The following is a 13,750-nucleotide window of genomic DNA, read 5'->3' as shown; positions in this document are numbered from 1 at the left end:
TTTATGGTCATGAGTGGAGAACATGTCTATCCAAAACTCACGATTGAAGCCAGTTAATTTATAGTATTTAGGGTTAGGAAGTGGTGAAGTTCTTGTATGACCAATGAACTCATTTTCAACGCCTTTGGCTATATTAGAGTAAAGTATTGCTTGCTTTCTATCCCAAATGCCAGGTGTTACAATCTTTGAAAATTCATTTTTCCTCGGAAGCATTGCATCATAATTGAAAACATTCTTAAAATCATCACTTGGTTCGGAGATTTGAAATCTTATACGTAATGGATTTTCTTTCTTTTTAGCGACTTCATTGAATGGTGAGAATACAATGAATTGACAGTCATGTGTTCCATCTTCATTTTCATTAAATTCATAATGAAAGTCTATAAGTTGTGGCTGACTACCTTCTTCCTTCAGTTGTGCAAGAAACTCACGTAAAGGCTGTAAAGTTTGTACTTCAATGTTGAACTTTTTCTCGAACATCTCATTAAATGAAATCATACATTGCAACAATGTTGTATCGTCTTTAAAGTATTTGTATATGTGAATGTTTTGGGCGCTTAAAGACTGTTCGTCATTTTCTATCTCGACTTGAAGTATAAAGTCAACCTTTCTGAAAGCACGTGTTATATACATAGATGTTATGCCAATGTACTTCTCTTCATTTATGTTCACAATCCAGTCTGTTGGAAACTTAAACGTTACTCTGTTCCCCTTTATTTTGACGTCAGGGTTTTCACTACTGAACGCAACAGATAAAGGTATTTGTCTATACATTTAGTTTGGATAAAAATAAACCATTTACTCTTTCTTTGCTTCAGCTTCCTTTGCTTTTTGTTCTTCCTTTGCTTTTGCTTCTTCTCTAGCTTTTTTCGCCAGCAAACGTGGGTTCTTCTGTCTTCCAGCAGCTAATGCAGCTAGTTGTTTTTCACTAAGTTTTCTCTTTGGTCTCTCTGGCTTTTGTTCTTGTTTTTGTTCCTTCAGTTCGGATAAAATTTGCTCGCGAATTTCTTTCTTCAATGCTTCAACATCTATGACCCCTTGGGTCTTGTCCATATGACTTGTCTGAGTCATTTGACTGTAGATAAAAAACTAACTTAAAACTTTAACCGATGTAAAATGAGCTTGTCAAAATCAGAGCGAGAGTCTATTATATTAAATGACGCAAGAGGAATACAACATCCTTTCTATTACGTAAGTCAGAGTAAAGATGGTAAAATATACGTAAGAAAAAGAAAGGTACCATTAGCGAATGCAGAGAGCGACAACATTAAGGTGCATGGCAAGGGTGAAGTCCACGAAGCCCATATAAAACCTTCTGTTCAAACTGAGCCACCAAAAAACAAGAAGAAAAGAAGCCAGATGTACTTTCAATAACGAACCAAGAGCTTATTGCAAAGTTCGTGAATTTCATTGAAAAACAAACCGAGTCAAAGAACCCTGACCCGCCAGTGAAAGAAGTTGAGACAAAAGAGAATGTACAGTTCATTGAAAATGTCAAGAAACAACTTCCACCACGAATACCAAGAAGAAGAGTGAGAATAATGAAGTAAATAGATATTTTTATCTGAAGTAAATACATGCAGAACGAACAGTTAAACGAATTTACTCCAGCAGAGCATATTCATCAGATTCGCTCATATTTCGATATCATAGACAATGCAGTTCAAATTGGTGACACTAATAGAAAATATTCTGACGCAAAGATTCCATCACAACCTGGAACTGCTAAAGATAACACATGGGTAACATTCAATCTCTCACCTCCTGGTGAAAATATGTTGGACCTTTACAATACATTCATTACGTATAAAATGGAAGGTCAATTTATTGTAGATAAAGAAATTGGTTCAGGTTCCAATAAAACAAACCCACCAGGATTTTGGATTGGTTTCGATGACGCTTTCTATGCAGTTGCTGGATATCAAATCCTTGCAAATGGTCGTATCGTATATTCTCAAGACAACGCAAGAGAAGAAGCATATATAACTTCAAACTCACAAACTACCGAACAAATAAAGAAAGTAGATGTTTTTTCAAAGACTCGACATGAAGATGTATGGAGTCATTCGGGAACATGCAGAACAGGACAAATTGTTAGTGGTCCAATTACAGCAGGAAAATCATTTGATTTTAAGCTTCGTTTAAGAATTCCTGTTAGAAGATTCCTTCCATTAGAAGCTATTCGATTTATTCCAGCTTTTGCAGGAAACATTCAGCTTAAAGTAAAGTTCAGTAGCGACGCCTTACAATGCACATCTATATCTGTAAATGATATCATTGCTTTCAATCCAACTCTTAAAGTTGCATTTGCTTCAGATTCAAATCCACCGACAAATAAATTTGTTCCATGGAATGAACCATTCACTATGATAACGAAGGCAGTAGAAGCTAGTGGAACAGTTACTATTACAACTGTAAACCAGCAACTATTTCGAACAAAGATGGATTTTAATGAATGTTTCATTCATCCAAAGTCATTCTCTTTAGACCCTAACATTTATACAGAACTTGTAGAACATTATACAAACGAGGCTTTATGTTTTCCTGTTAAAGTTATGGATTGGATTCCTATGGACGGTTCATTCTCAAAGAATACAGATAGTTCAAGTGCAACATTTACAGCAGCTTATACGCCTATTAATGTTAAAAGTATTTGGGCACTATTTAGAAAGAAAGACAACTATTATGTTAATTTTGAGAACCCTAAGTTTAAATATCTTCAGCTTTCCATGGGAGCTTATGGAAATATGCCTGCAGAACCTGAAAAATCATATGGACCTGTATTTTATGAAATGGTTGCGAACGCTTGCAATACAAACAATGATATGATTGGATTTAATGAAGATGTTATGAGGTCATTGGTGGATGATGGTAGTGTGGAACATAAATGGGATAGCTATGACAACACACATTTCTTATGTGGTTTTCCAACAGAAGTGGACTTTTGCTTCCAGCAAGGTCAAACATCTACTGCTCCAATAACATACAAATTGTCTGTTAAAGGACCTATTGAACTAGCAACTGAAAACGTACCAAAGCCACTTATTGGATTTATGAGGATTGTTGCTTTGCAATACAAGTAAGACAGTCAGGCATACCAATAATAAGACTTGACGACTATAACTTAGCCACGGACGACAGTGAGGAATAAAGGATGAACGTTTATTTTTAAAGCTTATAAATGAGTTCTTCATCAAGCTCTCGTGAACCTTCACCATCTATGAAACAAACTTTACCAAACGATTATGGAGCACCTATTGAATATTTCTTACGAGCTGCACAATGGCAAAGAGCAGTCTCACCAAGGTTAGGTGTTCCACCAGCTCCTGTCAAAAATAGCATTTGGTCAAGTCCTTATATAAAATATGGTCTCCCACTAGGTTTGCTAGCTACAGCAGGAGCAGTAATGATGTTGAAAAGAAATAAAGCAAATGTTATAAATAATACTGAAGTAGCTGAATTTGAACAAACTCCGACACCATCGCCAAAACCAACGTCAAAACCAACGCCTTCACAAACAACACCTTCAATGACTCCTGAACCTATGAAAGTACAAACTCCTGTTCAAAAGTCAACTCCAAAACCGACTCCAACATTTAAACCAGAACCTACTCCTCAAATAAATCGTAAAACTCCTGCGTTTCCTTACTGAAAAAATAATGTTAGTTTTATTTTATTTGAACATTTTATTTAGAGTAAAATGACGACTAAAGTCACTGAAGCAATGAAACAAAAATTTTTGGTAGAATACATTAAATCAGGAGCGGTTCCAGAAGGTTTTTACGTTCATACTATGAAGGATGGTAGAGTTCAGTTTAGAAAGATAAAGCAACCATTAGATCGAGAAGGTATATTAAGGAAGATTAAACTTCATGAGGACAACATTGCTGAACTTAGGAAGAAGTTAGAAGAGTTGGAGAAAGGAAGAGAGTTATAAAGCAATGAATTCATGAGGTGAGAAATTAGGTGAAAAAAGAGGTGAGATTTCACCACTTCACCTAAATTTATTTTTGCGCTATGTTTTCATACGTGTGAGGGTGGTGATATCATTAATTTTAAGTTTATTTTTATATAAATGACAGAACAAAAATATAACATTTCTACTCAGCAGGAATGAGACCCTTACTGACTATGTATTCGTTTAATGCTTGATGAAAACAATGGTACATATTATCGTATGGGTATACACAACGTCTGTTTCCATCGTCGTCGTATATGTAGAGCTCAAATCCAGTCCAACCTTCTTTTGTACAATATGTAGCTTTATTTAAGTATGCATTTATGTAGATAAGGCAATTTTCTTCATCGCTCCAGAAATAATTTTTCGTCATTGTTGAAATAGTTTTCGTTCCTCTACGTCCATAAGGAATGTATGCAATGAACTTTGCGTCATAAGGGATTGTAATATATTCAGGGTTTCTTTCATCGTCAATGGGTCTGTCTTTGTTAAAATGCATGTTTCTCAGTTTTACTTGAGTTTTGAATAGTTCACGGAAACGTTCTGGGAAAGAGTCATAGTAAATGTAGTCGGACATGTCTTTGTAATGAAATAAAAAATTTAAAAAAATAAAAATAAGGTTATTTTTTATTTAGTGAGGACGGTAGTGAAGTCGTTAGTGAAGTCGTTAGTGAAATCATTAGTGAAGTCGTTTATGTGTCAGATAGTTTTGTAAATATTTAAGGTTAAGTTGGTGTTACGGTTGTGTTGTAAAATATACGTTACTGGTTTCGTAAAGTGTCAAAACCGCTAAGTGGTGTACGGAGGCGCGCAGTGCCGCTGTACACGACTTAGGGATACTAACTAAGAACTGAGAAGGATCGTCGAATGACTCCTCTGGAGCATTCCATGTAGAGGATATCATGATGTATCTTCCCTGGCAGAGACCACCACTGCCATACTTCTTGCTTGGATCCTTTCTTGTGCGGCCATCATTCCTGTACATGACACCGTGTGCGAATACTTCATCTATATACTTCTTTGCACCCCATGGAAGACCCATCCACCAACCTGGTGTCTGAAGGATAACTACATTTGACCACATGATCTTAGAGACTTCCTCTTCGATGTTGTAGCCATCTGCTATATTTGTGATCTTGACTTCATGACCTTTAGACTCAAGATACTTTTTTGCTTCTTCTGTGAGAGATGTATTCAACTTTCCTCCTGAGTGTGCGAAGTTGAAACCTGCGTTAAGGATGAGAACCTTTGCTGTCTTAAGACTCATGTCTTGATGAAAAATGATCTATTTTCAATGCATTTCAATTTTATTTTCAAAAAATTTTTACCCATTCAAATCGCTTTGAGGAACTGAATGATTGTAAACTATTCAATTGTTCAATAACTCAATAAATGGGATTCCTATGGATTCAATAGTAGCTATGAATATTATACAATTATGCCCTATTTTAGTTTGAAAATAACTAATTTTCAACGATTGTCCGGTCATAAGTTTTGAGACGAACATAAAATTTTGTGATAATATTGAAGGGAACAAAACATTAAGCAGAATATATCTATTGAAATTATTTATAAGAAAAATTGAATAGTTTACAATCATTCAGTTCCTCAAAGCGATTTGAATGGGTAAAAATTTTTTGAAAATAAAATTGAAATGCATTGAAAATAAATCATTTTTCATCAAGACATGAGTCTTAAGACAGCAAAGGTTCTCATCCTTAACGCAGGTTTCAACTTCGCACACTCAGGAGGAAAGTTGAATACATCTCTCACAGAAGAAGCAAAAAAGTATCTTGAGTCTAAAGGTCATGAAGTCAAGATCACAAATATAGCAGATGGCTACAACATCGAAGAGGAAGTCTCTAAGATCATGTGGTCAAATGTAGTTATCCTTCAGACACCAGGTTGGTGGATGGGTCTTCCATGGGGTGCAAAGAAGTATATAGATGAAGTATTCGCACACGGTGTCATGTACAGGAATGATGGCCGCACAAGAAAGGATCCAAGCAAGAAGTATGGCAGTGGTGGTCTCTGCCAGGGAAGATACATCATGATATCCTCTACATGGAATGCTCCAGAGGAGTCATTCGACGATCCTTCTCAGTTCTTCGAGGGCCGCCATGCAGAAGGTGTCTGGTTCAATGTATACAAGGCATTCGAATTCTGCGGATTCGAAAAACTCAAACCAGTGACATTCCACGATGTGATGAAGATGCCTGACTTCAGCAAGTACATCGAACACCTACATCAACACTTAGATAATGTTTTCATTTAAATAAAAATTGAACAGTTTTTTTTCAAAATTTCTTATTTTGCTTCGATTCTTCCCATTATGATGAAGGAAAATCATTAACAGTCTTTTCATTATCTTCACTTTAATGAACATAACATATTTCTTATAATTTAATGAGAAATTTAATTTTATTTATTTATTAACATTTGGAGTACATTTACTAAGTTTTTATGATACATTTATCCGGGAATCAGACTTTTTATGAATAAACAAAGCACATGATAAAATTTGAAAAAGACAAGAACACGCTTTGTTGTTTGTAAATAGCAAATGCATATATTATAGTATATTATAAGATAGGAGTTATGATTTTTATCTCATAAAAATCGAAAATAATAAAAAAGTCGCAGAATTTCAGCTCCTTGAAAATAATTTAAAAACCGATTTTTTAAAAATGTATTCAAAATAAGAATATTGACCAATTTCAATCATAAAACAGGTTTCTATCTTTTAAATTCTTTTTGACAAAATCTGAAAATGAGCTCCAATTTCGAAAATGACATCAGTGTTAAGTATTCTATTATTTATACGATTTCATTTCAAAAACGAAATTTTGTTTTGAATTAAAATTAATCGTTAACCGTCATTTTTAAGAAATCATAAGATATCTTATTATATGATTATTTATTATCATTTAATATTTTGAAACAATTTCTATAATTTTGATTTTCGCGACTTTAAAATTCTCATGCTTTTCTCAATACTTGCCTTTGCAATATCAACTCCTGAATTCATAAACTTAACAGAACAAAGACAAGATGTTCCATTCAACATCGATATCAACTCAGAGGCTAAACTTTCTGCTTCTAAAAATTCTGCATTTTTTATTTATAATCCAGAAGGCTTTACAGTCGAATATCCAAACGGTACAATAAAAAATTTGAACCATACGTTATATATACAAGTTCATGAAAATAGAAATCCAACATCTGATTTCATTATCCGTTGCGAAGGCAGAAAAACACTTCGAGTCGTGTTATTTTCGATTAAATACTTTTTAATGAACGATAAATATTACATATTAATGAATACATGGAAAGAAATTGTATTTACCATCAACCGACAGCATATTTTACAGTGGCCATTTACATGATTGGATGAAAGTCAGAGTTTATGTTGTTTCTGATGTTCCGTGCAATATAACTTATTATCATGGACTAGATGTAATATTTCCAGCCCCATTGAATATATATTCATCTTCCCTGAATCCATATACAGGTGTATTAGGTACTGATCCAGAATTCACTCTTAACAATGTTTATTTCTCTTACTTTGAAATCGCAGGAAACTTTTCAAATGGTCGATTAATTGGAGTTAAAAATGTTCAAAAATCAAATCCAGATGATGAACTTCCTCCAGATGCAATAGTCTATGAATCATTTTCAAACATAACTAATCTTGATGAACCTCCTTATCGAGAGGTATACCAACATGTAACATTTGATTATACATTTTCATCATCAGCAATTTTCTATAGTGATTATCCAACAGGAATTAAATGATTTGAATCGAAAGGACATGTATTTTACATTAAGAATTATCGAGATTTAGTTCTAGGAACCGGTGAAGATTGTCCTCCTCTTATTCAACCAAATGGAGTAATATTTAAGCCAAAAATTGGAATATTTAACATAATTGCATGGCCAATAATTCCACAAAATTCATTTTGTCAACAGAGAAGTTATGGAAAATGTAACTGTGATACAATAGATGTTATTTATGGATATAGAAACAAATATTTCCATTATGATATCGAAAAGAAAGAGCAATATAAAAATCTTCGGAATTGTTATTCTGTTTATAATCCATCACAGGAATCATGGAAGACTTGGTATGATAATGCAAATATTTATAATAATGGATATGATACACTCTTTTACTTGGGAAATTATCAAGTTACTGATGCGGAACGTGATGCAACCATAATGGCACATTATCCGCAAAATGTTGGTGAGTTTTTGCTGAAAGAAGCAACAGTTTCAAATCAAGTCAACGTAAATATTGGTATTAATGAATATGAATGCCAACCTAATACAATTATCAATCTATCATATACAGGACAAAACAATGATTTAATGCTATTTTCAAGTGATAAAGTCGGTATTTTCTATGATATTGACACACCAAAACAAATACCAATTTCAATAAAGGATCATTATTTAGTAACTGTTGGAGCATTGTCAAAAATTCATGTTCATGTTATTGTAGGATTAAAGAAAAATTATAATATTGTTCATTTAGTTGCAAATGCACAAACACAACAAATTTCAAGATCAGGGGAAGTAACAACAAATCAAAGAGTTTTTTATGTGTTTGTATTCGGAGATGATCTTTTGGAAGTTACATTCATGAGATATCCAACATCAAATGATACATTATCATACTTAAATTCGTATTATTTGGATGGTGAATCCACAGAGATGACATCAGAAAAAGAAGAATATACAGTTTTGAACACAAACTTCGTCATTTTAAAGATTATGCAACAGTCAACGAAACACAACGGATTATATGGTATCAAGGAAGTTAAGGGTGCACCCGTATGTACGTTTATTTGAGAGGAGGAGGATTACCCTCTCAATTTTGAGGGATTCGTTAGTTTATTTTCTCGATGAATATGCAATAAAATTTGATTTTTACCTTATCAATATACTTCATATAATATACACATGTTCATGTAAAAACTTTTTTCCAAAATCCTCAGGAATTAAGGGATTTTTGAATTTAAGAATTTTTTTCGAATTTTTTCGAAAAAAATATTTTCAGAACAGCCTTAACGGCTAAGATTTAGGAACAATGTTAAGTATCAAAAAGAAAGGAGGTCTGATATAGACAACATATATCGTTGAAGGTTGAAAAAATCTCTAATATTTGAGCCAAAATTTCAAATTTTAATTTTTTGAAAAAAGAGGCCACCCGTATGTACGTTTATTTGAGAGGAGGAAGATTATATTTTTGAAAGGGTGAAACATTATGAATATGTTAATTATATAATAATATGTATTATTATAAAAAAGAAAAAATAAAGCACGTTAAAATTTTTCTTTCTTGATTTTTTACAAAATCTACTTAGAATTATGCAAAATATGACTAAATAATTATAAATTTCAAGTTAAATTTTAATTTTGATAAATAATTTAAATTTCAAAATATCAAGTTCAGTTCGACTATGTATGTAGTAATTCCTCAATAAAGTGCCAAAACCCTATTAAAATATATGAACATTTTCAACATTTTAATGTTTTTATTTAAAAATTTGTTGGAATATGAGCTTCAAACAATTATTATGTAAATAAAAATAATTAAATATATGTATTTATTCGTATTACAACCGTAGTAAGTCGATTCTTCCTTTCTTCTACTGAGTTTTGAATTTGATTTCGAATTGTAAAGAGATTCAAAGGGAAAATACTAGCGGATAAAAACTACCTCCATGAAAGGGTCATAATGGAGTCAAGTTGTATTTTTTGATATTTTTTGCTTTTCGAGCCTAAATAGGTAGCCAAGATAATGCTTAAAAATAAGGTTCTAAATTCTGAAGTTTACATGATCCTCTCGTGTGCACCCTTCAATACATGAATCCAAATAATCAAAAGTATAATTCTTTATCTATTCCAGGAAATAATGGATTGGATCTTTTTGGCACATGTGATAAATGTTTAACAAAGGTTTATGTTCCAGATAAAGTTCCGGAGAAGAAGGAAGAAAACGTTCCAAGTGGTAAATATGCTATGACACCGGAAGAGGAAGATTATAAAATCGGTAAAGGCAAGTTAGTTGTTTTGAGTTATGATGCATCGTCCAAATTAGAAATCACAGCTAAGATCGGCGATCATTCCGTTGATGTTAGTGGCAAGAAGAAATCCGCCGTCCTCTTCACAGAAGAAGGATATCTTACGATCACAAACAAGAAGAATAACAACAACAATAAGAAATCACAAGTCTTCATGTACATATACGACATCTCTAATTATCCTCCATTCGACTACTGGATCTTCATCACGGGCACACCGACGATCCAAGCTAAAGATTTCGGTGTTGACAGCAAGCACTTGTTGGTAAGCGCATCGCGATCTTCGCATCTTTCTTCAAGTCGACATCGACACTGAACATCAAACTTCCTAAAGGCGCAGATGCTAAGTTCTACTCACTCGACGGTAGTGATGCAAACATCCGTCGTCACGCATCAGAAGTCGAAGACTTTGTTCAGACAGAGCCAACAGTCAGCGTCATCACACCATCATCAGAAACAGAAGTTGAACAGATCTCATTCGAGATCCACACAGAAGATTATCCAGAACTTGCTATTGAAGTTTCTGCAGTATCAGACATCAACAATATCTCTGTTATTCCAGAATCATCTCAATCACCAACACAAACACCATCATCATCAAGCGATAAGAAACTTTCAGTTGGTGTCATCATCGGCATCTGTGTTGGATCAGTTGCAATCATCGGTATCATTATTGTTGTTTCAATTATCATTGTCAAACGAAAGAAGCAATCTCGTGTCATTGCTAATGATGATTCTTACTCTGATGACAATCATAACTCTGAAACAAACAACACAATCAAAACTAATAACTAATTTATTATTTTATCATATATTAGTTTTGTTGATATTTTATCATATTCATCATATAAATATTAATCTTCACATTTTAATGTTTTTTTTACACAATTTATTAGTAGTATATGATGCGGGTTGTGTAACTTTTTTTGTAATCGTAAGAATTCTCACATAATTGAATGATTTTTGAACATACTTCCGAATAGCAGATTTTAAAAATTTATGAATAATTTATAAAAAGTTTTTATTCCTACAATTCCTATATTACCATTAATAAAAAGAATATATTTTTGACGAAGTGAAGATTCGCACTTCGTCACAAAACTCCGAAAAAATAAAGTTAGATTTTTTTATTTAATATAAAATGTATGGAAAAAGAATAATATCTGATTTTGAACATTATTTGATTGATTTACTAATTGATCCACAAAGCTGTTGTAAAATTAATTTTGAATTTAAAATTAAAGGAACCGTAAATTTTGTATTTATTTATCACTTAAAAGAATATGACCGATATCATAATTTGATATATGAAACTAATATAATATTTGAAGATAACAAACTTACAAGCTTCGAACATGAAAATGATATAATATTCGAAGATGAAAAAAAGAAAGAGATTGAAAAGCAATTCAATGAATGCCTTTTAAATACATATGCGCACATTATAAGACATAAAATGAAATTAATTCCTTATTAATCAAAAATATTTTTTATCTTTATATAAAGATGACAAATAGAAAATTTTTCATTTTATATCTATTATTGCCCAAACGTGTATGGACTACATGTAGAACTTAAAATAAAGGAAAGGGATACATATGAAGAATATATAAAATTTTGTAGAAAAAACGATTATATACCGGAGTCAAAGAATATATTCTTGCAAAATATAAAACCTATTATAAAGGTCGGAAAGATTAAATTTCCGTGCATAGTAGAAATATACTTAGATGATGTATGTGACGAATTTCACAGACTAAATGAAAAAAGGACTTTATATAAAGATTTTGTTAAATTTCTTATTGAAAATTATTTGAAGCCTGAACATGTGATTCCAAAATATCACCGATGATATTTTAAAAAATAAAATAAATTATATTTTTTAAATAAAAAATAATTTTTATCTGATAGAAATAATACCTACAAATGACGGTATATAAAAAATTGACTTCTTACGTAAAATTAAAACTAAGTTAAATTTATTTTTTTATTTTTTATTTTATAATAAATGAGTATAACAACTAATTCATTGAAATCTTTAAAGTTCACTAATTCAGAATTAGAAAATATTTTAGAAAATTTTGGAGACGGTTCTTATCCAACATATATGCAGAATGTGAAAGAGTTTTCCAGATTGTTGAATGAATTTAAATATAACGGACCAATTACTAAAAAGGCTATAATGAGATATTTATATCCCAAAAAAGTTGAAAAACAGGAGAATATTCCTCTTTATGGTCCAGAGGACCTGGGCTCAGAGAGCCTTGAAACACCTCCTGAATATTTTGAAGAAAAAATTAAACAAGATGAATATTATAACGATGAGATTGAGAAATTGGAACAATTAAGAAATGAAATAGATGAAAGAATTAGTGAATTGAGAAATGCTGAGAATGAAGTAGAGGGTTTAATGAATATCCCAGCTTCAGAATCAGAAGTTCAAAAATCACATGAGGAAAGATATAAAAATTACTTTTTGGAATCTACTAAAAATTTATTAGATGGTGATATTGACGAAACACTTTCAGAAGAAGGCACAAAATTTATTCATAAACATAAGCTTCAGTTTATTGACGATGGAGATTATCCATGTATATTACTTTCACCTCCTCTTGATTCTGAAAAATTCAAAAAAGCACTGAAAAATGTAACATATGCAACAAATACGATTAAGAAAGAAGACCATGATATTTACACAAATTATTATTTAAATAAATGTACAGGTGTTGATAAAGTTTTTGATTTGTTAGATAAAATATCAAAAGAAACAATTGGTACATATAAAATTTTATGCGATTGTGGTTTCATTATTGAAGATACCAATAATGTTTCATATGAAAGAACAGCACCGAAGGAAGACGAAGTTGAAAGGTCTATACCATTCGTTATTAAGAACATAAAAGATATGAAAACTTATAAACATTATATTTATTCATTTATTTCAGAAAAAATGGAAGCAACCCATAAAACATCATCTCATCATTTTATAGCTATTCATACATTCCTTTTCAAAGTTGTGAAATTAAATAAGACAGGAATTAGATTTAATGTATCAGGGTACGCATTCTTGAGTAAATTAAAATGTATTCGTCACGTCGCAGATGATAAAAATTTATGTGTTCTTAATTCATTTTATGGACTTTAGCCCTGGACTCTCTGAGTCTCGGACTTTAAAAAAATAAACTTTATTTTTATTTATTTTTTAATTTTTATTCTTACATAAATGAACAAAAATGGAACAGCTAAAATGAATGATAATCAAATAAGAGCCGAAGGTAGAAGGTTATTTAAACGCTTCTATAACATTCCTGATGGTGTTAATCCTAAAACTCGTAGAAGTTATTTAAATGAAGCCATAGATGCATATGAAGGATTTGACATTTCATCAGAAAGTGAGAGGTTAGCAAGAATGTTAAACGTTAATATTGATTTTTATTATTGTGACCCTCAACCAGAAGACGTAGACATTAACAAGGTAGACTTTCCATTAGTGGAATCAATAATGATAGATCCAGAATTTGAAACAGTAAATATTTTATTAACACAGAGTCCATGTGGAAAACTTCACGCTGACAGAATTACAGACGTTGAAGCACTCACAGGATATAAAGTTTGCCCCTTTTGCAAAGAAGAAGTATATTCTATCCGTGATGATCCAGAAAGGAAAAACCAAAGAAGATTTTTAAAACATTGTGAGAAATGTAAA

General features: G+C 31.9%; 8 protein-coding genes and 1 pseudogene across 9 annotated transcripts, besides 4 other annotated features; 7 read left to right on the top strand and 2 right to left on the bottom strand.

The window, feature by feature from the left end:
* Positions 1-4,803: part of a mobile genetic element that runs on past the window's edge.
* On the bottom strand, positions 74-774 carry TVAGG3_0765180 (uncharacterized protein; the record flags this gene model as incomplete). The annotated part of the gene is made up of 1 exon (XM_051245784.1): positions 74-774. A coding segment is annotated over one exon (701 nt), but the record flags the coding sequence as incomplete, so codon positions are not given.
* On the bottom strand, positions 799-1,071 carry TVAGG3_0765170 (uncharacterized protein; the record flags this gene model as incomplete). Its single annotated transcript, XM_051245783.1, has 1 exon — positions 799-1,071. The coding sequence occupies one exon, from the start codon at positions 1,069-1,071 to the stop codon at positions 799-801; it is 273 nt and encodes a 90-aa protein (XP_051092370.1).
* TVAGG3_0765160 (uncharacterized protein) lies at positions 1,371-1,550 on the top strand (the record flags this gene model as incomplete). Its single annotated transcript, XM_051245782.1, has 1 exon — positions 1,371-1,550. A coding segment is annotated over one exon (180 nt), but the record flags the coding sequence as incomplete, so codon positions are not given.
* Positions 2,442-3,151, top strand: TVAGG3_0765150 (annotated as a pseudogene). Its single transcript has one exon. A coding segment is annotated over exon 1 (710 nt).
* Positions 3,182-3,652, top strand: TVAGG3_0765140 (uncharacterized protein; the record flags this gene model as incomplete). The annotated part of the gene is made up of 1 exon (XM_001306198.1): positions 3,182-3,652. One exon carries the CDS (start codon positions 3,182-3,184, stop codon positions 3,650-3,652), a length of 471 nt encoding a protein of 156 aa, XP_001306199.1.
* Positions 4,804-5,645: 842 nt separating the features above from the next.
* Positions 5,646-6,233, top strand: TVAGG3_0765120 (flavodoxin-like fold; the record flags this gene model as incomplete). The annotated part of the gene is made up of 1 exon (XM_001306203.1): positions 5,646-6,233. The coding sequence occupies one exon, from the start codon at positions 5,646-5,648 to the stop codon at positions 6,231-6,233; it is 588 nt and encodes a 195-aa protein (XP_001306204.1).
* A 706-nt stretch (positions 6,234-6,939) lies between these two features.
* Positions 6,940-7,344, top strand: TVAGG3_0765110 (uncharacterized protein; the record flags this gene model as incomplete). Its single annotated transcript, XM_001306202.1, has 1 exon — positions 6,940-7,344. One exon carries the CDS (start codon positions 6,940-6,942, stop codon positions 7,342-7,344), a length of 405 nt encoding a protein of 134 aa, XP_001306203.1.
* A 4-nt stretch (positions 7,345-7,348) lies between these two features.
* TVAGG3_0765100 (uncharacterized protein) lies at positions 7,349-7,753 on the top strand (the record flags this gene model as incomplete). The annotated part of the gene is made up of 1 exon (XM_001306201.1): positions 7,349-7,753. One exon carries the CDS (start codon positions 7,349-7,351, stop codon positions 7,751-7,753), a length of 405 nt encoding a protein of 134 aa, XP_001306202.1.
* A 1,028-nt stretch (positions 7,754-8,781) lies between these two features.
* Positions 8,782-9,818: a mobile genetic element.
* An 8-nt stretch (positions 9,819-9,826) lies between these two features.
* On the top strand, positions 9,827-10,360 carry TVAGG3_0765080 (uncharacterized protein; the record flags this gene model as incomplete). Its single annotated transcript, XM_001306199.1, has 1 exon — positions 9,827-10,360. The coding sequence occupies one exon, from the start codon at positions 9,827-9,829 to the stop codon at positions 10,358-10,360; it is 534 nt and encodes a 177-aa protein (XP_001306200.1).
* An 825-nt stretch (positions 10,361-11,185) lies between these two features.
* Positions 11,186-13,750: part of a mobile genetic element that runs on past the window's edge.
* Positions 11,398-11,696: a mobile genetic element.

The sequence above is a fragment of the Trichomonas vaginalis genome, chromosome III, assembly GCF_026262505.1.
Source record: "Trichomonas vaginalis G3 chromosome III, whole genome shotgun sequence".
Classification (NCBI taxonomy): Eukaryota; Parabasalia; order Trichomonadida; family Trichomonadidae; genus Trichomonas; species Trichomonas vaginalis.
Note: the sequence above shows the minus strand (reverse complement) of the source record. Positions and strands in the feature narration are given on the sequence as shown.